The sequence below is a fragment of the Antedon bifida genome, chromosome 11 (assembly GCF_963402885.1).
Source record: "Antedon bifida chromosome 11, ecAntBifi1.1, whole genome shotgun sequence".
Classification (NCBI taxonomy): Eukaryota; Metazoa; Echinodermata; class Crinoidea; order Comatulida; family Antedonidae; genus Antedon; species Antedon bifida.
In genome coordinates, this window is record NC_136236.1 from 4,274,341 (window position 1) to 4,301,577 (window position 27,237).

The window sequence follows — 27,237 nt, forward strand, 5'->3', positions numbered from 1 at the left end:
CACGAAATCAATACGAGTCGCTGGATCATATTCTCCTGTCGGACAGGTTACGCGCGCATCCTTATCGATCGTCTGAAATTCTCAAAGAAAAACAATCTGGAATTAGTCCCCAAAGAAGCTAGGAATGAGAAAAAAACATTTGACGATTAACAACTCTCATAAAAACGTAGAGTTCGATTACTCACACATGGGTAGCATTCTCCTTTCTGAGTTTGAACATCGAAATGTGCTTGAATAAAAGAAATGTATTTGTAATGTAATATTTTACGGGGTTTCTATACACTTAATGCATATATTTAACGGTTAATTAGTGATATTTACTTTCAAGATATGATGAACGTTGAATATAGGCCTATATTTCATAAGACCAGTTAATATTGAATAAAGTGGTTGAAATAGAAGTTGTAGCTTTGTTTTCTTTTATTTATTATTAGTTTATGTATTTTTTCTCTCTCTCTCGTATTCGTATTTAATGTTATATCTTGGGATGGGTCAAAGTCTTTCTGACTTATATGATTCTGTATTATCTTGTATGTTATTGTGTATTGTGGAAATAAATTGAATTGAATTGATAGTAATATAGTTGCCTTTAATAAGTTCACCTTTCTTCTTTTTTTAGTTCGATGCAAGCAATTTATTGTTCTGAAACTCTAATTTAAGATTTTATTTTCCAATGCATTCATAATCATTATTCGAAATGAGACGATACATTAATGGACATTTGTAATAATTTAGTAAATTATCAAATATATTCATTAATAATTAAATATAATCGAATGACATTTTCACGCAAACGAGCAAAAATCAAAGGCCATATTGGCAGGTGCAGTTTGATCATTTCTGTTAATATTTGACAAATAATTCAACGGCTGTTTTACATTGTATACCTTTTGAATAGCACTCGCATATATTAACTCTTACTTCATATGAAACGCTATGAATTATTAGCATTTTTAGTTGCTCTTGTAGCGTTCCATAATGTTAAGAGCTATAAACGTAAATTGTAGTTTTAAACGACTTTTAGTGAATAAACATTTTATTCATAGATACATTTTCTTTTATTTATATTTTTACAATCTTATAATTTATTTTTCCAATTTCAGATCAATAAAACTGGAATGTTAAACGAAGCTTACAGGAACATGCGCAGAAGTAACAACGTTTAACCGACGTTATCGTCTGCAACGGTATCTACATTAACACGTGATATTAGTTCAATTAACCTGTGCACATGCGCATGTGGTCGTAAAATAATTTCATTAATTACCTTTCAAACGTATATATCCTACGTACTGCCGTCAGACGATTGACATACGAAACAACGCACACAAGGAATTAATGTTTGAAAGCAAGTTTAATAACTAGAAAACGAGCATATTATTTCAACATGCGTACGGTGGAGTAACGAGTAATTTTGATTTCCAATCGTTACTGTTCATTTCGTATACCAAATTATGATATAATTGATTAGTATGACGTCATAGCGAAGTCTTGCTTAATTGTACTACAGTAGTCTCGGGAAGACTGTCTGAAGTAGATGTGTGTTTACGTTGGTGAACATATTGCCAGTCAGTGCCTTAAGAGCCGCAAGCTAAGGAGAGATATACATCCAGCATCATGTACGCTGCTGGTCGCATGCACGCGAGTTCACTTTTAATTTCAATCGTGCTTTTTACATGTTATCGATGCTTGACAGGCCAGAATGAAGAGGAAGGAAAAGGCTTTCATGTGATATTTGAACCTGGGGATGTGATACTCGGCGGATTGTTTCCTATTCACGAGAAGGGTTCGAATGGAGTGCCGTGTGGACCGATGAACGTTGACCGTGGTATGCAGCGGGCGGAAGCGATGCGGTACGCCGTAAGAAAAATCAACAATGATTCGACACTGTTAAAAGGACTTACATTAGGCGCGGAAATTCGCGATACGTGCTCCCTCGATATATACGCGCTAGAGCAATCTTTGAAGTTTGTCAGATCGTCATTGAGTTCAGACGAATTTTCAAATTGTCCGTGTAACCAAGATGGCACCAACATCGCCGATCAGGTATTGTTCGGCGTTATTGGTGGCTCTTACAGCACGGTAACGTCGCAAGTTGCGAATCTTCTTCGTCTGTTTAAGTTACCGCAGATAAGCTACGCATCCACCAGCGCTCAATTGTCAGACAAGACGCGGTTTGATTACTTCGCTCGAACTGTGCCGCCTGACACACTGCAGGCTAAGGCTATGGTTGACATCGTTGCGGCTTTTAAGTGGGACTACGTATCTACTGTGGCATCGGAGGGTCAATATGGCGAACCTGGAATCGATCAATTTGAGCGGGAAGCAAGGGCTAGAAATATATGCATAGCAGCGTCCGAGACGGTACCGTTTGTCTCGAACAATATCACGTTTGATAAAATTGTTAAAAATCTTGATAACAATAACGCCAAGGCAAGAGCTGTGATACTGTTCACCCGTATGGATGACGCTAGGGAAATAATGGCTGCGGCCCAACGAGCTGGGTACAACTTTGTCTGGCTAGCAAGCGACGGGTGGGGCGTTCAGGAGGTCCCCGTACAAGGCAACGAAGAAGTCGCTCAAGGTGCTATAACTATAGAACTACAAACTAAAACAATCAAAGAGTTTGATGAATATTTTTTAAATTTACACCCGTATAACCAAAAAGAGAATGCCTGGTTTAAGGAGTTTTGGGAAGATCAGTTCAATTGCCAGTTAGGTAACAATTCAAAACATCCATGTGACGAGTCTTTGCGACTCACAAACGATACGTACGCGCAAGAGAAAAAGATACAATTTGTTGTTGATGCCGTCTACGCGATGGCGCATGCGCTGGATAACTTTCGCCACGAATCGACTAAAAATTGTACTTTTGAGAAAAACAAATTTTGTGGACTTCCTACAGCGGACGAAGGCAAGAAATTCTACTTAGATTATCTACTTAACGTTACGTTTGAAGGTAAGTCAACTCATTTTATTACGGCAGAATAAATATGATTAATTTGGGTACAATTAAATGGTGTTGAATTGCAAAATAAATTTTAAGACTATATCATAATGAATATAGGTTAATTGAAATTCAATTCTTCTACTTGCTTAACTCTCTATCAGTGTCTCATAATGGGATTATAGTCGACGACGAGTATCCAAGAGCTCGACAACGGCCTGGGTTTAAAACTATAATCTAGTAACTGTGGGCCTATAGTGGATTCGCCGACGACGACGGGAATAAACGTAGTAAAGTAGACTAATTTACTCGACGACGGGCTAAAAAAATATACGAAAGTACCGGTACTCGTTGACGTTTATACAACTAAACTATGTATAACGGACGTTCCGGCGACGACGGTTAGGCCTATAACATTATAGTCAGGACGTAACTGTCGACGACGGGTATAAAACTATACAGATATACTTAACAACCGGTATAAAACTATACTAACGTACTCGACGACGTTTATACAACAAAGTAGGCCTATATTATTATAATACTCTACGACGGGGATAAATCAAATACGGTACTCTTTTAATTTATGGCACGGCAAATAAAGCAAGTGCAAGTCATATAAACGTTTACATTAATTTATCAAAATTAATTAAGTTCAGTGCCCAAATGACTATATTACTATAATTGTAGTGTATCTCTGTTATTGGTCATAACATACACGACTTTCTCCATTAATGTACAACTGTATGAGCACACCGTCGACGTTAGATCAACTCAATTTGCGACAACAACAACCTAGGCCTACTTTTCAATCTTCTTCCGTTGATTCTTTTAAAACATCGCGACTTTGTTGATAATTGCTATAATTCAAAAGTCATCATCTTTTTGACACTTTATTGAAACATGTGAGCAGCTTGGATTTGCGCGTAAACTGCGCTCTACTTGGCAGACGATATACATTCATGTTTAGACATAAAGATACTTTCGCGCCCTTTTTATCACTAAATACTTGTCTGACCTTCTTTTCCCGCGTACTATTTTGTGTTAAATGTTACGAAGGCTTTGTTTTTTTCTCGCCTTCTTCGATAAACTTATTGAAGTTGATTTTTTTTCCTACAAAAAAACCCATTAGTGCAGTAACAAGGGACGTATAAAAATCACACATTTAGATTTGGGAACACTAGGATTTTATCTGCTATTTCGCCTATTAAATCTTTAATCCTAAGTGAGCAATATTATGTTACCGTTTACGAGTGTTTGGATTAATGTTTATGACTAAGCGAATAGCCTAAGAATTTGATTCTTCTACAAGCATAATGCTTTATTGTTACAGTATATTGCCAGTTTCATCCGCCAATATATTCCAATTTTAAACGGTATTTCTATACATTTGGGGTATTTTATGAGACAGAAAAATACGGTGCCAGTTTCATGGTTTCAATGAATTGGTTCATCCGTCAATATATTCCAATTATAAACGGTTCTTTTTCTATACATTTGGGGTATGAGACAGAAAAATACGGTGCCAGTTTCATGGTTTCAATGACTTGTTTCATCCGTCAATATATTCCAATTTTAAACGGGATTTTTCAACACAGTTGGGGTATTTTGTGAGACAGAAAAATACGGTATATACAGTATTGCCAGTTTCAAGGTTTCAATGAATTGGTTCATCCGCCAATATATTCCAATTTTAAAAGTGTTTTTCTATACAGTTGGGGTATTTTGTGAAACAGAATAAAAAACGGTATATATTGCCAGTTTCATGGTTTCAATGAATTGGTTCATCCGCCAATATATTCCAATTGTAAACGTTTTTTTTCATACAGTTGGGGTATTTTTTGAGACAGAAAACTAACTTCGATAGATTCGGGCCGAAACGTTTATGGACCGACACTTTCCTAATTACATTTTTATTTTCACCATAAGCGACAACTCTTATACATTGTTTTTTCAATGAGAAAAATTGTCAGCACAAATCACTTGTAGCCAATCAACCTTGTGAACACACGTTTGTAACACTATGTTCGTGCAGAGACGCATAACATACGCATGCGTTTAAATCGCAGCCTTTACCCGTCGTTTTCCGAAACAAACAGGCTTAGGAATATTTATGTTCCGAATAATACTATTTCTCATTTGAACGTTATTATCGAAACTAAAGTGATAACATTATAACAGGTCATATGTTTGGATCGTCGGAGATATTTATTAATACCGCGCCGTCTGCATTCTTCCGCGTGTCGCAGATAACTGGATAATTAATTTTTTTGTGTTCAAGCATTCTTAATGTCAAGATGTTATCGCAAAACGGTACATTTTGTACGCATTCACAGAATTGCTTTGTTAATACGTGTTAATTGCTGCTTCAAAGTAATGAGAAAATTACACAAATACTGTTTGTTATATTCGAGGCAACTTCTGTCGAGTAAGAAATCTTTCTGCGCATGCTCATATTGCTAAGCGTACGCAGAATGACAGCCGCGGGTACTGGAGTGGGGAGAAGCGCGTCGTACAAGCAAAAGCTCTCTATCATGACCTAGGCTACATTACTACCCGGAATCAGTCGGAACTGGAGGTGCAAGGTCTACACTACATACATTGGTTGTCGGTGGTAACAAATGAACTGATACATTATGGCTTCAGTCTTATATCTATACTCATTACGTAAGGTGATTTCTGTAGGCCTATACATCTAGTATAAGATGGGAGTTGATATAGATTGACACAATAGCTTGCCGCCGGATTAAGTCTTTCAGAAAATAATGAAATGATTTATGACGCAATAACAAAAACAGGAACCTCGATCCCCACAAGATCTGGTTATAATTTCTTTTTAGATATTAAAATTAATTAAATCGATTCAATTGATAAAATCTGTTAGAGAATCAATTTTTAACAACGACATTCAACAGAAGCACTCCACAGTATCTTTGCTGCGACAGATTAATTGTGAATCAAATTTAAAAACCGATATTTAATTAATTTTATGGATTACTTTTAAGTAAAGAGTAAAATATTACTTTTTAGAGAAATCAATTTGTGAATCTTTGATAACATGTAGAAAATACGAGTGTTTTTAATTATATGTTTTCACCTAAAACGCTTTTGCAAATTAGATTAAGACGTGACGATGGCGTACGTACCAAGATTCAGTTATGGCAGGATTTTTATCTAGGACTTCACGCAGACTATCACACGATCGTCTGATAGCGGCGTTCAAAAGCTGATAATTCAGTAGTATACCTGTACGTGTGCGCGCCATTAGGTAAACCTATATAGCCGTTTAAGTGGCTGACGTAATTACATTTTTTTTAGACTTCACTGAATGAGAACCAATCTACTAGGCCTAAACACAAATTAGTAAATACGCTAATTGTGTAAGAAATTAATAAAATAAAATTAATTAATTAAAATATTACTAACACATCTGCTACACGCTATGGAGTAATTAATTTCTGAAATTCAGCAAAAAAAAAAGTATTTATGCCTATTGGAAGTGTTTAAAAACGTTACCACAAGGTTATAAACACCAAATTGAATTCAATATTGAACAAGTGTGGTTGAAAACAAGATTAGCTTTCCTAATTAAAAGCCAAATGTAACACCTGATGCTAGTAAAATCATTTTATTGTTTCGATACAATTATCTATCAACAATGTAATCAATTGCCAAGGGTATACAGTATACAATTATGGAAATTAACACCGGGCACATGTTCGTTACCTGACGCCCACAGAATATAATAGAGAGCTGAAAATAGGCCTAGGTCCACTATTTAACGCTAGAAAATTAGGCCTATCTGATGTATTTAATGACCGTTTGACAATAGGCATACAGTCTATCTCCATGATGTGACAGAATGCTTAACATACCCTTCGAACTGTTAGGCTTAAACCATCATGTTTGGTCAGTGAGTTAAGTGCTCTGTGAACGTACGACCTCTAGTAGTAGGTTTCAAGTAGGTACGCGAGATTCTAGTGCAATTACACGGATTAATAGGTGGTCACTGAAGATAATTGGAATTAGTTATATCATGTTGTATGTAACTGTGCAGTGTCAGTGAATCCTGGTTCACATTAGAACACTGTTCACACGGGGATACATTAAAGCACTGTTCACTATACATTTGGACACTTTAGAGCACTGTTCACTATACATGGTGACATATTAGAGCACTGTTCACTATACATGGTGACACATTAGAGCACTGTTCACTATACATGGTGACACATTAGAGGACTGTTCACTATACATGGTGACACATTAGAGGACTGTTCACTATACATGATGACACATTAGAGCACTGTTCACTATACATGGTGACACATTAGAGGACTGTTCACTATACATGGTGACACATTAGAGCACTTTTCTAACCCACTATGATGACACATGTGTCGTTTCCTCCCTAGGTTATTAAATTCTATTTCTCTACTTTACTTTTACGGATATTTTTCCTCATAATGTTAATTATTATTATAAAATATACTACTTTTTCGAAATTAGTTGATAAGTAAATGTCATGCGCTAACATTTCATTTGTGCATTATGTATATCTCATCCGTATTGCTAATAGACATACGTGCTCAATTGGGTAGGTTTATGTTGGATGATCTATAGAATAATTGCTTATGATATGCCAGTTTTGAGTAATCTCAGCTATTGTGCACGCTGCCGACAAGAATACAAACGTTTTAATAGCTACTCTGAAATAATTATGATGGGTTTATTAACAATACATTACTTTGTCATTCTAAAAATAGAAGTTCATAATAACGTATATTGAATATAATAAGTCAATATCGACAATATAAGGGTAGTAACAATCTGCACATTTCTATCAGGTCTGATCGTCCTTATAATCGACGAAATTTGGTCCAACAACTTGAAAAACCCCAAACCCAATAAACTCAACATAAGCGAATAGAGTCCTATTTTGGTCGTCCCAAATCAAAGCTCTCTATTGCTAATGCATATATGTTGATACTATTATTGTTTTGTATAGTTTTACTAATTCTAATTTCTAATTTCTTGCAGATATTACGGGCTCACGAGTAAGTTTTGACGAGCGGGGTGATGGACCAGGCCGTTACGACATCATGAATTACCGTATGGGATCGGACAAGCATTATCATTATGTGAACGTCGGAAACTGGTCTATGGGAACCCTACACCTAGATATCGACATGGTCCAGTTCAACAGTAAGCTCTCCACAGACAATGCGATACCTCTTTCGCAGTGCAGTGAACCGTGTAAAAAAGGAGAGGTGAAGAATCTGCAGGAAGGAGAACCGTGTTGTTGGATCTGCTTTCCTTGCCGCGAAAACGAGTTTCTTTTGAATGAATTTCTTTGCGAAAAGTGCAAATTAGGAGAATGGCCGAACAAGGAGAAAACTGGTTGTGACGTCATTCCGATCGACTACATGCACTGGAACGAAGTGTGGTCAATTATTCCAGTCATCTTCAGTTTAGGTGGTGTCATTGCTACATCTATTGTAATTTGCATATTCATAAAGTATAACGACACGCCTGTTGTGCGTGCCTCCGCGCGCGAGCTAAGTTATTTCCTATTGGCTGGTGTCATCTGGTGTTACTTCATGACGTTTGTGATCCTAGCGAAGCCATCTCTGCCATCGTGTACGTTACGAAGAGTTGGTATAGGGATTTCGTTCGCTATGTGCTATTCCGCATTGCTAACAAAAACAAATCGCATAGCAAGAATTTTTAATTCAACGCAGAGTCCTCAAAGACCTAAGTATATAAGTCCGTTCTCACAATTAATCATCTGCATGATGATGGTGGCTATCCAGTTAGTAGGCTCATTATTGTGGCTTATAATTGAGAGGCCCGGAGTGCGACTTGATTATTCAAACAATAACTCAACTGTTGTTTTAAAATGCAGTGAATCTGAACTTTCTCTAATGGTTTCGTTAGTTTATGCGATACTTTTAGTGTTTTGTTGTACTGTATATGCGTTTAAAACGCGAAAAATTCCAGAGAATTTTAACGAAGCCAAGTTTATTGCGTTTACGATGTATACAACGTGTATCGTATGGTTGGCATTTGTACCGTTATACTTTGGAACAGCAAACGATTTCAGGGTAAGTTTTACATGTTTTTCATACTTTATTAATCAATGATTTTACTTACTTAATGTTGTCTACTTGATTTCCTCACTGGACTCTACCGCAGGCGTTTCGTATGAGTTAGATCCAGCCGTGCATTTGGTGAGTCACGCCCCGATAGCTATAAAATTAAAAGGTTAAGTTGAGAAGGTATCGATCTATACTCTGTACTGCTTAATTCAACGATGCCTCAAAATATAAAGAACAATGGTGCATGTATATACTATTGGTGCGCAAATCGAAATGCATATTTCACCACATGTTTCTACCTACTTGGAAATGCGCAACCAAACAGAAATGTTTGATTGGCGCGAAAAAAATTTCTAGTGCAAAAGTCAGTACAGATATTGGTCCCGAATTTGAAGTGGTAATTTGTTGTAATGGGTTACTTAATAATAAAAACGAAATGTATACAAAAACAAATGTAAATATAAACAGTTTAACATAGATGCTATAGACTAGGCTTAGTTCCTCCCACCAAAGTCAGCGATAACGGGTGTTAATGACAAAACTTAACCGTTCAAAAAACTAAGCCTGTACGGGCCCCATGCCATAAATGGGTGGCTAAATAATATACATTGGAAATAAAACTGAGTTTAGCAATTATAATAATCATTAAATATCTGTTATAATAGAGAGTAAAGAGTGAGTGAGTTGTGGAAAGGGAATAAAGCTAAATGTTTCAAAAACAATACAATGTAATGAAATAAGGTAAACAAATATAGATTCTTGGCGCAATTTATAGCCTACTCCATCTAACATAGGCAGCCTAAGTGGTTTCAAAGAAATCATGCTATCAATGCTTCATTTGCTAATGTACGATACCAAATGGGCTCTTCTTCATTCATAATGTGATTGGCTCAAATTACATAGAAAGATAATATCAAATAGCTAAGTAATAAGAGTAGCAAAAATATGTTCTTGCAACATCCATCCATGAAGGCAACTGGCGCGAGGTTACAGTAATCATAACGCCTGCAGCGTAATTAACACTTAACTGTTGTTTACGCGTATTGTATTATTACCAATGTCAATAAAATAACGGTCTTCAAGTTTGGTCACTTAACGTTAGAATCGGAGAGTTTCTAGCATTTTGGATCTTTGAAGATACCTGATTCATATGTTTATCTTCGTTTTTACGCGTATTGTATTATTACCAAAGCCAATAAAATAACGGTCTTCAAGTTTGGTCACTTAACGTTAGAATCGGAGAGTTTCTAGCATTTTGGATCTTTGAAGATACCTGATTCATTTGTTTATCTTCGTATTAAAATCTAAAACTATCTGTGCAGTAACTGGGGAATTTCTAACAGTTAAGTGGTCTACAGTGTATGGACATAACACATATCAGTAGACACTAACAATAACTTAATAAAGATGTATTGTAATTATCTTTCGAAAACGGGTAAATCGCTATTTGTTATATGTATAAAGAAAAACTGGCAGTTATTAGATGACTAATACGATACTATAACATATAAAAGGGCTTTTGTTATAAGTTGTACTATAAAGATACACAAAATGCCCTCACAAACGCTACAATGCACAAGCACAATTTGTCAATGCAATGTTTTTTAGGAAGTTAGGTCTAGAAAAAGATCTTATCTTCCTCCTAAACCCCCCCCCCCCAACCACCTCCCCACCCCCTGAAATATTACAATACCATTGATTTGTTGAGTTTATAGCAAAGACCTCAATTGAAAAGACGTAACGTAAGCAAGTCGACCAATCACAAGCGATGGATTATTCGAACAGTCGCTTGTCATTGGTCAACTCGCTTGCGTTGTGTTTACGTCCTCGCGTTGCGTCCTAGTATGAACCAAGATTTAAGAGACACGATTGACTAGAAAATAGCGACAACAGAAATAGAATATTAATAGAATATACTTGAAAAAAAAAGGATTCGTACTGATTACAATTTCTTACTAAAGTAAGACATTGGCCAACTCGCTTGCGTTGCGTATACGTCCTCGCGTTGCGTCCTAGTGTGAATCAAGCTTTAGAGAGAAGATTGACTAGAAAATAACGACAACAGAAAAGGAATATTAATAGAATATAAAGTATTCGTACTGATTACAGGAAAGCTTCAGTACAACGTAGATCGTTTAATGTGATTGAGTAGTTTAAAATTCAACTTTAATCGACGACGATTGTACGGACGTTGTAGAATGCTTTTTTGTTTCTTAAACGATGACAAATGTCTTGGAAAAGTACAGTCCACGAAATTGTCAATATTTAATTGATTTTAATATATTTACTCGTGAGCACTATAATCACAGTTGTATCATCAATTTGCTATAGTGAATTATTTTACCGGATTAGCCTTCAAAAGAAAATGTCAAAACTTTACAGGCATCCGAGTCAGTTGAGCCAAAGGCTCAGTAGAGTTAGAATGTTAGAATAAACGTTATCGTGATTGGTCGAAACGCTGCACACGTGACTTTATCTCGCTATTTTGTCATCCGACGTGAGTGGTATATACGCAAGATCGACATTCTTATGTTTGTAATTAGTCAATTGAAAAAAAATAGATGTTTTATTTTAAACTTGCAAAAATGGAAACTTATCGAAAAATAGCGATATCCATACGGACTTAATATTAATTGTTAATTATTAATTACCACATATATTTTGAAATATTGTTATAAATGGAATTGGCGTAGCCCATTTTTCGGAATTTTATATAAAATCTAAAAAAATAGAAACGTAGAAAATAGCGATATTCCTGCGGACTTAATATTAATTGTTAATTACCACAAGGCCATATATTCTTTGAACTTTTTTTTTATAAATGAAATTGGCGGAGCCCGTTTTCCGGAATTTTATATAAAAATGAAATTAAAAATACATAAAACGCAAGTTACGATATTATTGTTATGATACAGGTTGACAATTTTATCACCGAGAATGAGAATACCATAAAAATCAAAGGATTTTCTTCATAAAATTATTAACATAAAGTCGGTCAGAGAAAAGACATGGCATAAAGCCGAGAATTATTGGCCTACTACCGGCTCTTGTAGCAAAGAAATTTAATATCACTAAAATTACAGCAGATTTATTGATAAGATCAAGAACACATTTAACGTATAAATTTACTAAAGTGAAATTGCCATTCGCACAAGATAGCTTTGATGATGTAATGTTATTCATTTCACATAGAATTTTATAGCACACTGTGAAAAAAATATGGAAAACGTAATTGTTTAATTAAACAGTCACGTAGTGTTTTGCTCGGAATGATATTTAGACATTCAATTGTTAGACGATTCCAAACTTAATTTCTACGAACTCTAGAATTCTACGAAAACGTTTGTGTGATATATGGAACTGGCCTAGATTTTTTTAGTGAAAGTGAAAAGTGCAAGGAAAATGAGTACAGTGTAGGCACGTGTTATGTGTTGTAGACTAAAGCTCTGTCTACACTAGCAAATTAGGTTGATGTGCCTAAATATGCTAGTGATACGCCAAAATGTGGTAGTGATATGACATCATCATGTCTATATATGGGCACATCACATTGTTGTCATATATAGTTTGATAGTGTAGACAGAGCTTTACGATACCATGGAGGAAATTTAGTTACTTTCTCATTTTAGCCATTTTCTGGCTGATGAGAGTAACGAAACATTATAGCTAGGGGCTAACTTTCTCCGAGGCTGTTGTATTAGTTACAAAATCTATAAGCGGTTGGAAGGGGGGTGGTTACTTAATCGAATGCTTTGAGCATCTACAGACAGTGATCAAGAGTGTGTGGGCTTGGCTATTATTCTGTCATTAGGGTTAGAGGCGACGTTACATTAACGCATTCATAACTCATTTGGTAAGGAAATGAAAAAATTGATTAAAAGTCCGTAAACACTCACCAGTCAATTATTAAGCCATAATATGTGATTAATTAGCTTAGGATGTGTTGGCTTAAATGCCTCTAAAACTAACTCTCCCACTGGCTACACTACATGCTTCTGTGTAAACGACCTTTGACCTGTTAAACACAGTGTTTCAATCGGTTGATCTTGTTCTGTGTAATTATGGTGTAACGTTAAATCGGATATCTGAAACTATCGGAGTTATAACGGACGACGGTACACCGGAGTTATAACAGACAGTACACCGGAGTTAAAACGGAGGTAAATCGGAGTTATAACGGAGGTTAATCGGAGTTATAACGGAGGTAAATCTGTGTTATAACGGACGGTACATCAGGGTTATAATGGAGGTACATCGGAGATATAACGGAGGTACATCGAAGTTATAACGGAGGTACATCGGAGTTATAACGGAGGTACATTGGCGTTATATCAGAAGTATCGAAATTCACTCCGATATGATTCGGATTATCTTGAATCCGTTCTATCCACGCTTAACTCTAGAGCCGTAGTGAAAATATTCTACCGCGCGGCGTACAACCGGGCGCTATTGATGATGTGCGTATACAGATGCCAGTAATTTGTTGAATGGCGACATTCAATAAAAAAAAAACTATCCTACAATAATTGTATTATAATTTGATATGAGTCGTTTCCGAAATGGCTATTGATGATATAATATTGAATACCGGAAATGTTATTAGGTATCTCTTATTTGATTTGGCTTTATTTAAGCGAATCGGCGTAAACTAATGACGTGTATCAAGAAAGCACAAGTTTAGTATCTTAAGCAATGTTATTTTCCTGATAGCCGATTCGGGGTATTACCCACAATCAATGGACTTGATGTACTGTATTGGTGGAACACGCTGTAGTCGTGGGAGGGTATTTTCATACAAATATTATTCTTCCCGGAGCTTAACAAGCTAATAAATAAATTACATATTCAATGCATAGTTAGTAATATCCTGTAATTACCACACAAAACATAGCAGTGAAACTAGAAATATAATGGTCAAATAACACAAACAAAAATACGAAACGCTTACAGCGCTATCGCGTGTACATCTCTAACGTATGACGGGATGTCAACGCGTCAACATCAAAACTAATTATGTTCAGCCTAAACAAACTCGTTAAGCCCAATTAGGAGGTGGATCAGTTAAGATCATGGTTTTATTGAGAGCTTTAAAAGCTAAGAACTAAATATCAATTATGTGACGGATGACCAATTACCGTGCTAGTCATCAATCCCCGAGCTGTTTTCTTTTTGCCGGTGAACCAAACAAATGAAACGAAATAATATGTACACCAGACTATGCCTAACATGTTTATTAGTTAGCAAGCTTTACAAACTTCTTTTAAGCGCAAAACGTAGTCAGATGTACGTACAAGAATACGCGTAATTCGCAGGATGACCGTTATAATTTGACAGTCAAGTAAGCGTGGTTGTGTACGCAAACATTGATACGCTTGAAGAAAAAAAAATAACCCCTGATCACGTGCGTTTACGCGTTATTTGAAACACTGTAGCAAGCTTTACAAGCATCTTTTAAGCGCAAAACGCAATCTGTGTGCGAACCAGAATACGCGTAATTGGCAGGATGTAATTACGTAAAATCGACAGTCATGTAAGCTTGCTGTTTGTGTACGCAAATATTGATACGCTTTAAGAAACAAATAACCCCTGATTACGTGCGTTTACGCGTTATATAAAACAGTGTACATATGTTTGGATCACGAAAAGAAAATGCTGTAAATGTCACATATTCTATAGAGTGGCTCTTACAGGAATAGCGAATCTAATCTTATGTTCTTAATTTGATTCAATTTATCAGCACAGTCGAACGTAAAATTATTCTATGGCAAACTAAATCCACAAATTGATAATCAGATTGTCTTTTTACGTTTTAATGTCATCGGAGTAGCAGTATAGGATTGCGTCAAATTCGATCTAATAATCGTAATTAATATCTCTATATACGGGAATACGATTGAAGTTAAATACTCGTTTGTGCCAGACAGTAATAATGGCTAGAATAAGATTTAAATAAATTACATGACTTTTGAATAAAATAATGTTTTGTGTTTAAGGAGGGTAGTCTGGTTTCGGGGCATACCATAAGCAAGTTGACATACACATACAGTACTCAACAAACAGCCGATTCTCGGTACTGTATCTATTTCCGAAGTATCATAGGAATATTTGGTAAGGCTCCGTCTACACTATTAAACTAGTTTGACAAAAAAAGTGTGATGTGCCCAAATATAGTAGTGATATGGCCAAATATCGCAGTGATATGACATCATCATGTCCATATATGGGCACATCACATTTTTCTGTCACATATTTGATAGTCTAGACAAGGCTTTATACAACATCACGTTTTTCACATTTATCCAGTAGTAACCTAACCCTTAATCTAACCTTACATGATACAGGCACCACATGTGATGTAAATGATATGCTGTATTACCAAATATTCCTATGATACTTCGGAAATAAATAGTATGTGGAGATACAGCACTGAGAATCGGGTGGAGTAGTTGCATTTCATTGGTATATATATCTTTCTTTATGTTTAGCTCTTGCAAAAATAGTACCGTAAACATTGAAACGTGTTTAGATAGGAAAGTACTTAATAAACTCGTCGTTAAAATACAACATCAAAAGTCAATGTGCATTTACAGACATAAAGAGAAACTCTAAACCGACCGATAATATTAAATACATAATCTAAAAATCTCAATTACATAATAGATTCTGTTAATTGAATATTTATTGCAGAATGCGATTCTAAAAACAAAAGTTAGAATCTGAAACTGTATCACTAAACCGAATCGTGTTCGTTTCTAGAGGTGTCTGTAGCATACCGACGATTGTTTATATCATACCGTAAACTATATAATAAAAATACCAATAAGATAAATAGAACTTTACTCGACAAAGACCCGAATACGTTTTCGAAATTTGGTTGAGTTTTCATCTCTTTCCAATGTTTACAACGTTTATTTAATAATGACTAAGAAGATAAATAAAAGATAAAAACGCGGAAAACACTAAGGTTTTTAACAACTTTACGAGATTGCTTCTCTTCTAATATTGACCAAAAAATTGTTTCAATGGTGAATAACAACCAGTCTTTACCATCAATGTTCTGATTCAAGACTCCAATGTAGCGCTATGATGTACGCGGCGTACTGTTTTTCTGTCTGGCCGCGCAAAGCTATTACGCAACGAGTTCATAACGCAAGCAGATGATGGTAGATACACGAACGCTACACTTTGTGATGCATCAGTGATTTTGACCTCCAGTCAAACGCCGACCGATAAACAGACATCTAAACATCGAAACCGAATGTATATTGTTTGTCTGGACACAACTGAAGTCGGCATACGGGGACAGAGCAGGTGATTCTAATGGTCGGTTATAAAAACACAAAACGGATTACCAAAACACAGATCCGTTATCAGTACAACCCTCTACTATGCCTATTTGCAGTAACAATCTACTATACCTACATCTAGTCAAAATACTAGCCTGATAAATCTAACCATTAAGTTCCACAAGCATTGTCGAATATGCCTACATTCTAATTTGAAATAGGCCTATAAATAATTTAGAACACGAAATGGACAAACCTACGCAGTATAGAAAACTAGCCACACTTGAAATAGATTTGAAAACGATTACATCTATAACGAGCATTTCAAGAAGAGATTTAAAGAATATTTTCACCATCAAGTGTCGATATTATAGTTCTGTGTGTCATTTTTGTCATCTATGTCTTAAAGAGACAGTTCACAAAACCAACCATTTAAAGTGGTTCGATATTCATTAAATCTCAGCGTGGGTTTTAAGACTTGGCGTTGATCCAGTGGCGATGGAACAAACTTTCGGATAAGAAACTGCAAAAAATATGTAATATTCTCAACCACCGTTATCTTTGATTCCTAGCGGTAACTCGATATCGGTCGCTACAGATAGTTTGGCACACTCACGCATGGGGCTGGGGTAATCAATGACATGCCTAAATATATTATTTAAAAAATATGTTTAGCTTTATCTGGCAACACTGGCCTAAAAACGTATGGTACGTTTGGTACGAACTGACCATGCTAGAAATAATTAACTTCCTAATCAAGGAATAGTGAAATTAACTCTTCCCGGATATAATACATTATCAAACGAATGTCCACAGTGCTTAGAAAAAGTGTGCATTAATTAATATAACTCAATAAACTCTTATCATTCATAGATTTAATTTACAATTTCCATAGAAACAGGCCTTTGATTTTCAATGTGCAAACATATTAAACAAATATTGACAAAGTAATGTAGTGAAAAGTGATCCGTCGCCGTCTGTGACAAATTTGCACAATTTTCAAATTGTTCATCTCGAATTCTTGCAATCAATTCCACGTAGGCCTACTGTGTAACATATGTAAATACCTTCTGACAAGGAACGGCGTATTGCCGTCTGAACACAAGATTCGTTGATGTTCTATTATTGCCCATGAATATCTGATTCGATGACTAATCTTCCAAGCAAAATTACCATCTGAATACGTAGAAGAAAACTTACTTTATGCAAGACATATCATTGAAAGTCTACCCATACTATTTAATGGAAAAAAAAATCAGCTTTTGCTTCGGATTTCAGGAGTAGTCTTTCTGGATGTCTGAAGTAGATATTTTTTCCTGAATGTCAGGAAGTAGATACGTCTTCCTGAATGTCAGAAAGTAGATACTTCTTCTTGGATGTCAGGAAGTAGATACTTCTTTCTGGATGTCAGGAAGTAGATACTTCTTCCTGGATGTCAGAAAGTAGATACTTCTTCCTGGATGTCAGAAAGTAGATACTTCTTTCTGGATGCCAGGAAGTAGATACTTCTTCCTGCATGTCAGGAAGTACATACTTCTTCCTGGATGTCAGGAAGTAGATACTTCTTTCTAAATTTCAGGAAGTAGGTACTTCTTTCTGAATGTCTGGAAGTACATACTTCTTTCTGGATGTCTGGAAGTACATACTTCTTTCTGGATGTCTGGAAGTACATACTTCTTTCTGGATGTCTGGAAGTACATACTTCTTTCTGGATGTCTGGAAGTACATACTTCTTTCTGGATGTCTGGAAGTAGATGCTTCTTTCTGTATTTCGGGAAGTAGATACTTCTTTCTGGATGTCAGGAAGTGGATGCTTCTTTCTGTACTTCGGGAAGTAGATACTTCTTTCTGGATGTCTGGAAGTACATACTTCTTTCTGGATGTCTGGAAGTAGATGCTTCTTTCTGTATTTCGGGAAGTAGATACTTCTTTCTGGATGTCTGGAAGTAGATACTTCTTTCTGGATGTCTGGAAGTAGATACTTCTTTCTGGATGTCTGGAAGTAGATACTTCTTTTTGGATGTCTGGAAGTAGTTTCTGCTTTTTGGATGTCAGGAAGTGGATGCTTCTTTCTGTACTTCGGGAAGTAGATACTTCTTTCTGGATGTCAGGCAGGAGGTCAGAAAGTGAATGTTTCTTTCTTTATTTTGGGAAGTAGTTTACTTCTTTTTGGGTGTCTGGAAGATGCTTCTCTTTGGCTATTAAGGAAGACATTTCTTTCTGGCTGACTGGATGTCAGGAACTAGGTACTTTATACTAGATGTTAAGAATTATAAGTAATGTTTTTAAAAATAGGGAGTTCTTTCGATATTTCTAGAAGTAGGTATACTTCTTGATGTCTGAAAATATGGTATGATACTTCTCTCTGGATGTACGAATTATTGTATTGCTTTCTGGATGTTAGAAGGAACTAACTTCTTTCGACTGTTTTCAGCTGTTTCCTGAAGACTTACATCTATGCTTAAGTGCGTATCGATAATAGTTCATAATGAAATTATATGGAGATTACATTCTACGTATCGAATGTATAAAAATCAAATTAAATCGAAAGTTATACGTGTTATTTCAGGACACCGACATCCTGTAAATGTTGTTCTAAGTGCACATTCTTAAAATAAATTATATTTTTGTTTTTATAGGTGCAAAGTACAACACTGTGTGTAGCAATCAGCCTAAGTGCTACAGTTACTTTAGGCTGTATGTTCCTGCCAAAGGTGTACATTATCGTCTGCCAGCCCGAAAAAAATGTGCGCTCATTGAACCGTAACCATGCCAGACAAGAGAACAATACGACGAGGATGACGTTCAGCGAGACTTCTTACGGTAAATTTAATATAATAACCAACATTTTAATATGTTTTTAATAGCCATATTTTTTCACAGTAACCATCGCGAGATTGGTTTGATTTATCAGTTAGTGGATAAATGGATTTTTACGCACACAGTACGTCATCGTTTGATTGATTGCTATGGTCGTTGATTGACTGTATCATTGATTGAATGATTGATTGACTGAATGATAGATTGAATTTTAGATTACTTAGTTGATTGAATGATGTTTCAATGATTGACTTGTTTCATTGATTGATATATTTGTTTTGATGTATTGCCTTGTTTGATTGATGAAGTTACTATAGTAGTTAGGATGACTTGATTATTTGCTAGGCGTAATTTATTATTATTAGACATTTCGTATAAAGGAGGGGAGACCAATGTGTACCATTCAGGTTATCTTGTCAGGAAATAGCAGACAGCTTTCTTTACTTTCCCATTGATAATAAGAAAAAAAATTATAGCCACATATCATTATTCAACGGAAAAGTTAGGCCTACTGTAGATGGGTATTTCTATTACTCAACTGAAGATTTTTTTCGCCGGCGTTCAAATGATAAATGGCTCGTGTGTGCCCGTGAATGTTAACTTTATATGTTAGAGGTGGTAACGACACTACTACGTAATTATCTCTACGAGGCGAATTCGAAACCGAAGCATATCACAGTGGATGTTCGTCCCAGGTGACGCAGTATCTCGGACGAATAGACGTTAGATAATTAAAGGTCGCTCGTGTGTGCGCGTGCACGTTAACTTTATCTTTTTGTGGTGGTAACAACGCTACCCGTTGGAGGGACATAATTATTTCTACGAGGCGAATCGAAACCGATGGATTATTTTATCAAAGTGGATTCGGACGAATAGACATTAAGGACGAATAGACGTTAACTAATCAAAGTTCGCGTCATTTGTTTTGTAAATAGGGTTTTGATTTGATTACAACGCAAGCCACATTACGCAATTAAAAATGATTATTACCTTCATTTCATAGCGGTTGGTATTGATTTGATGTAACATTACAGGTGTATTCAAATACAGTTGCGTGCGGAACTCTCGAGAAAGCCGGTAATGAAGAATCTATAAGAAAGCAGACGAAACGTCTATGACAACATTATAAAGACGAAATGGTGCAACCCTAGATTTTCTACAAACGCCATTAAAGAAAAATCATATACTTAATTAAATGCTATTTTATGTTATATACACTTCCTGTATGGCTTCATATCTCTTAATAATATACCATATCCAATTCACATTGTAGGCTATACCCGCTTTTAACAAAAAAATAAGAGATAATCTGGCTTATGAGATTTACACAAGGATATGCTACTCAATATAATTCATACATTTCAACAAATTTCGACAAAACACACTTATATAAAAGGGAAAGTACCCATTTTAATACCATATTGCTTTCTACAAATCTGAGACTAGTTGTCTCAGATCTGTATGTAATATCCAAGCTTATTAAAAGTATGGTAATCGATCGCTCCACACCAATAATACCTGTATTATATTAGGCATATATTAACTGTCTAAAGATAATAATTCTATATTATAGGCATTATTCGTAACGGGGTATAAACTTACCGTACAACCGTATGTTGAACAACGCGGTTATTGTTACACAAAATCGTAAACAATATTTAAATCGGGCCACACATGTGTCAACTGTTATTTACATACAATCAGTACAGGTGGTAATAGAGTACTATATACGCTTCTAAACATACATGATTTTTTTAAAGAAATGACACAAAGTTCTATGTTCTATTTTGATGGCTAAAATTTGGATTAAATTGATATATTCAATTACAGGTGGTCTGTTTCATTTGCAAATTTATAGAAAATACACCGCCAGGTAAATACCACTTTTTTGTGATTTAATAAAATAAAAATGTCCTCATCTTGTCATGTTTCTATTTTGTTTTAAAATTCAAGACACATAATGGACAATGTCTGGTCTATTATTAATTCAAGGCTTAGCATTAGAAAGGCCTATAAAAATCATTGTGACGTCATGAATACGCGTAATTTTGTTGTCATATTTTAACCAATCACAGGCGTACAGCAGCAGTTGCAAGAACCAATGTAAGGAAGCATGATAAATGTAATCATTCGTGATTGTCATCAACATTTATTTTGGATGAAACCATTATCATAATCATAAACTTTTCATTGGCAAAATCGGTAAACTGTAGAATCATAACAGCATCGTGACGTCATTATCATTCTTTTCATATTTATTAGCATGAAAACGTATCACATAACATAAATTTGATAGACCTTTGAATATAATCTCTGACTTTTTTTATCAGCGTAATCATAATTGATAGGGCAATCAGACTAATAAGTGGAAGAATTTGAGTGAGTCGTTACACCTTTGAATGTAGATGTTCATGACACGGGATACCCCTTTACTGGCCCAGGACACCCTTTTACTGGCCCAGGACACCCCTTTACTGGCCCAGGACACTCCTTTACTTGCCTAGGACACTCCTTTACTTGCCTAGGATACCCATTTACTGGCCCAGGACATCCCTTTACTGGCCCAGGATACCCCTTTACTGGCCCAGGATAGCCCTTTACTGGCTCAGGATACCACTTTACTGGCCCAGGATAGCCCTTTACTGGCCCAGGATAGCCCTTTACTGGCCCAGGATAGTCCTTTACTGGCCCAAGATACCCCTTTATTGGCCCAGGATACCACTTCACTGGCCCAGGATAGCCCTTTACTGGCCCACAACATCTCACGACAAAGACTGTTTCTCACTCCTTTATTATACAACTCGGCCTACTATAAAAGTAGAAAGAGTCACGCTTTCACAGTTCCTTCACAGCCAAAAAGTTACAACTTTATTGTTCAAACAATGTGCGGAAATCGAATCAAATCATGGTAACTGTATACGCTGAGTAGTTGACAATAATTCCAGTTATAAGAAGCCAATATAATTTATAACACATTCCATTTGATAGTTTTGTGTAATCCGAAACTCATTTTTCGTTCGAATGAATATTGATTGGAAAATCAGAGATTTCAATCGACCGTTGACGTGAGACTTTTTTTATATGTTATTAAGAAAAAGAAATTTCGTCGAATGTTGACGAAATTCGATAGTATATTGTGTTTTGTAGCGTTTAATTTAAATGTCAGTTGCAAATAAAATGTGGAAAACATAATTAATAACGGGAAAATATAATTCCAGACGCAAATATTTACTTACACAGCAACGATCTATAATACAAATAAAAACATAAGCAAAGAAGCTACATAAAAACGTAAAGTACACCAAATTTTGCAGCTGTCACTAGGTAGAACTTAACTGACTATTGCAAGTCAACTAGAAAAGAGTATATGTGTATTATTTACCTTTAATACATGTATTCCCAGTCACTCGCTGACTTTCAATTGTCAGTTAAGTTCTACCTAGTGACGGCTGCAGAATCGGATGTAAAGTAAGTTTATTTATTATGTATACATTATGTATTTACAATGTGATATGTGGCCTTCTTCATCCATCATACCATTTCTATTTTATTAGGCTATATTGAATGACGTAATCAGATCAATATTTACATTTCAACAGGTAAAATACCACAAGAAGAACTTGGGAAGCAAGGTGGCGAAGCCTGCTCGTCAGAATAGGGTAGAGAAGCACACAATACATACCATACATGACAGTGAGTGAATTCACTCTTCCCTGCTGGTACGCATGTTGATGTTCAAGACGAGGCTGGACGATGATAGGCTGCGCATCCATGGTATGATAATCGGTACTGAACCAGTTTTTCTCTCAAGTACTGTAGTTGTACAGCAGGCAGAAGGAAGTACTGTATCACCAGTTATGTAGGCCTTCTGTTCTAGAACCGACTGGGGCAACATCATAATAGACGGGATCGGTGTCCGATACAAAACACATTATTGTCAAGTATCATATAGGCAAATTCTTTAGGGTCACATTATGTATTACATGTGGCGCATAGGCCTACTGTTATACAATTATATACGACGCTGTCACAGAATTTGCTTATGGTAAATGTACACAGTACCGACAACAATCGGCTATACGTACAAAAGTACGTATAAAAGCCAACTCAGACATCGTCGTTCGACAAGGCCGGCCGGGAGAACATTATACGTGTTTAAGGTTCTCCCGACGACCTAAAACCTACGCCCGACGCTATCTCGGTTTCGTCAGGATCAACTCAGACAGCACCGACGAGTCAAGACGTTTGGTCGGGCCTCGTTGTACGATGCTGTCTGAGTTTTAACTTTAATGCCATGTCTTAGATAATGTCTGTATTTTCTGATTGTAAATTATGTAAATTTTTAATATTTTATATGTTTTTGAAAAACGTGACCAATAATAATATTTCATTTGTTTTTTTTTTCTTAGAATATTATGTGTAATTTTGTAAATAATTATGAAGGTATTTTATGACATGCAGTTAAAATTGATTACAACCATTATCGATGTTTTTAGTAGGTTTAGTAGTATACAAATAATGAATGTTTATGAGTGTAATGGTACAAATAATGGCATGAGGTGAATGATGAAAGGTTATATCAACGAGGCAACGCCGAGTTGATGTAACCTTTCATCATTCACCAAATGCCATTATTTGTACCATTACACGAATATTAAACATTCCTTATTTGTTTTATATAACATCTAAATAGATTCCTGTCATTTGAATCAAATATAAGGTAGCCCCTAGCCAAGAGGCCTACATTTCATTCAGATTGATTAAAACAGTAATATTATAATATTAAATGTTAATGTTATATTTATATGGATTTTATAAACACACCTACTTTAGTGTTAATTATGTCAACAAACAACCAAATAATCCTATGCTTAGCAAGGCTAAAACGCCTAGGCTAGGCCTAGCCTAATACTAACAGGCCTAGCTAGGCTAGACCTAGTGTAGTAGTACTAGATTGGCTGAAAGGCAAAACTTCGACAGACAATTGGAACTTATCTTGACTAATTATGGTTTTTCCAACGAGTCCACGTCTTGTAGGGATGTCCCCATTAAGTAATCAAAATCCTAAAAACGATCTAAAGCTAATTTAAATGCCTTTTTGAATGAAATTAGTACATATATATCTCCAAATCGTACACAAAAATCTGCTGCTTTTGCATATCTCGCGGTGGTGTTTACAAACAGAGGCAGGACGACAGGTGGCGCTGTTGTATTTCAATGTAATTTTTGTATTCTAAATTTTTTTTCATCCGCGAAACGTTTTTTTTTTTCGTACACAAAATGTTTAAAAAAGTACTATTAAACGATCGTTTAATAGTGCGTACTATTGCACGCCATGTGACCCACAATCGTCCAATCAAATGACAGGAATTTATTTAGGTGTTATATAATATAAGTTATATTATATTTAAATATATTTAAACCGCTATTTCTGACGCTTTACACACTTTACGCAGGCGTACTGTGAAATGCGTGCGCACCAAGGCTGCTTGGCAAACCAAAGAGGGCGTGGGTATAACTAATGGAAATAAATTGATATTGTTCAAAAGAGGGCTGAAAACTGCAGCATCTCATATGGGGCTGAAAACTGCAGCATCTCATATGGGGCTGAAAACTGCAGCATCTCATATGGGGCTGAAAACTGCAGCATCTCATATGGGGCTGAAAACTGCAGCATCTCATATGGGGCTGAAAACTGCAGCATCTCATATGGGGCTGAAAACTGCAGCATCTCATATGGGGCTGAAAACTGCAGCATCTCATATGGGGCTGAAAACTGCAGCATCTCATATGGGGACGAAAACGCTGGGGCGAATTTCCTGGGGTACCACGGTTAAAGACAACTGTTTTGGGTATAATAGCCTCCCGTATTCCGCTGAATTTCATTTTCATGTAGGTTATATATATATATATATATATTCTAAATAAATCTATAGTCTACAGCATATTTAAGAACAAATTTCCTACTTAACCGCCCAAGACCGGATTGAAACGGTCAATTGGCTTATAAACAAACAATGTACGGGTTAATGATTAAATTATATTATTATGTATAACGTGTTTTGTCACAATTTATGTTTAATATATGTTTTTATATAGTAACGTATATTTTGTTTACTTTGTTATAGTTAATATACAAACATATCAAGCTATATGTATATACAAAAAATGACATGTCATAACTATAATAGTAAATGTTTAGAAATCTAAACACATGATAATGTACTAAGCTGTGATTGGCTAGTTTTGTAATAGTATAGACTACTTTCTTATTGTAAAGGAGTTAAAATGGTTCTCGATGTTAAAAAAGGTAAAATGCTTTTACTCCGAGAGCGAATTTTCACTCTTTAAAGAGTTGTTAAACTTGTCTGAAATTATGTAATCGCTTAAATTAGTTCACTCTATGAGGAGTGAAAATCTTTATCGAGTAACTTTCACTCTGTCAAGAGTGACTTTCACTCTGTAAAGAGTGACTTTCACTCTGTTAAGAGTGACTTTCACTTTACTAAGGGTGACTTTCACTTTGCTAAGGGTGACTTCACTCTGCCAAGAGTGACTTTCACTCTGTTAAGAGTGACTTTCACTTTGCTAAGGGTGACTTTCACTCTGTTAAGAGTGACTTTCACTCTGTTAAGGGTGACTTTCACTCTGTTGAGAGTGTTTAGGCACAGGCACACTAGCCAAAAGAGTGACAATTAACTGTAAAGATCAATCTGTTAGGTCTACATTTAAAAGAGTACGTATACATTTTACTTGCGGGTACAAGTGAACTACCATACTCAATTCAAGCAAAGAGTACACCATCTTGGGTTAGATTAAATAAATTAAAATTAATCAAACTTCTGATTTTAAAATTACAGAAATTTATCTAAAAGAATAGAGTTTTAGCAAGCGCGATTCACTGTTCCGTGACATTGGTTTTCCAATCTTAGGCCTACTATCTGTGTTAGCGATTGGGCCGAATTGGGTGGTTAAAATTACTGTAGCTTGTTTATAAAATGATGCACGATGTTTTAGTCAATCATGAAGAAATATTAAGTAAAGAATTATTTCTCGACGAACCGAGATGTTTTAGCGACATTATATGTAATATTATAACATAATTATCGACGATTTTTTAAATATGAACTTTATTCTTTTTTAAAGTAATCGAGGGAAGAGTTATACTGTTCACTCTTCCCTGACTGTTATTACCATCAGTGATAGGTACATACATGTTTTTGTATCGTGTACTAATAATAGTGTACATTAATAAAGTATTAAACACCTGAGACACTTACTAATAGTGTATTGCTGTTTGTATTTAAGTACGTATCATGAGATTATTATCCTTCCATTTGATTGGTTGATTTAGTACGTTCCTTCCATTGATTGGTTGATTTCGTATTACGTTTCGAATGGTCATTTTTTCCATATGGAAAATTGTATGCGACGCGGTAGGCTGGCGAATAACGCCTGTTTGAAATCCAACCGATAGTGTGCACCATATTTAACTGATCTACTCCGCGCGGCAAAAAACACGAGCGCTGTCTTTTACATGGCCTAGCCTTCGACATTTGATTTAATAGGGAATCGCATGACCAATTGATTACAAGTTTAATATATAGCATTAAACAAATAATGAATTATTTGTATTCTTCGAATCGAGGGAAAATTGCCATTCGTTGAAAGTCTGCCTGACCTATTTAATTTGATTACGAGCCTCATTCTTTTCTTATGTTTTTTTCTAAATTCGATACGTATGGGCCTATAGAATTACATGCACACTGACAATGCCGAGTACATTAATAATAGCTTTTGCGTTTATCGTACGACAGAACTAGCTAAATCAACTCCTGAATAATTACGAATTACTGCAAAGTCTAAGACTTTCAATATAATTGATTGACCTGCTTTCCGTTTTCCGATGCACAAGTGGGTAAATGGGATTACGACATCAGGTGGACAATCTTATTAGGCTGTATTGATTGCAAAGGTTGTTAGGCTGAGGGAAAATTACTTACATGCGAACGTACGTTGACAATGGCTTTGAAAGCCAACCTGCTTCCTTATCTAATTTGGGAGTAAGTGATCTGATGAGTTAACG

At 35.7% G+C, this 27,237-nt stretch overlaps 1 protein-coding gene across 1 annotated transcript in view; it reads left to right on the forward strand.

The window, feature by feature from the left end:
• The window catches only part of LOC144855803 (metabotropic glutamate receptor 3-like), a 49,748-nt gene extending 26,792 nt beyond the window's left edge, over window positions 1-22,956 (forward strand). The window contains exons 2-5 of the mRNA XM_078713742.1: window positions 1,104-2,959; window positions 7,988-9,051; window positions 18,971-19,154; window positions 22,751-22,956. Coding sequence (XP_078569868.1) covers window positions 1,618-2,959; window positions 7,988-9,051; window positions 18,971-19,154; window positions 22,751-22,809 — 2,649 coding nt within the window. The 5' untranslated portion in view covers window positions 1,104-1,617 and the 3' untranslated portion in view covers window positions 22,810-22,956. The remainder of the gene's footprint in view (window positions 1-1,103; window positions 2,960-7,987; window positions 9,052-18,970; window positions 19,155-22,750) is intronic.
• Window positions 22,957-27,237: the final 4,281 nt, after the last annotated feature.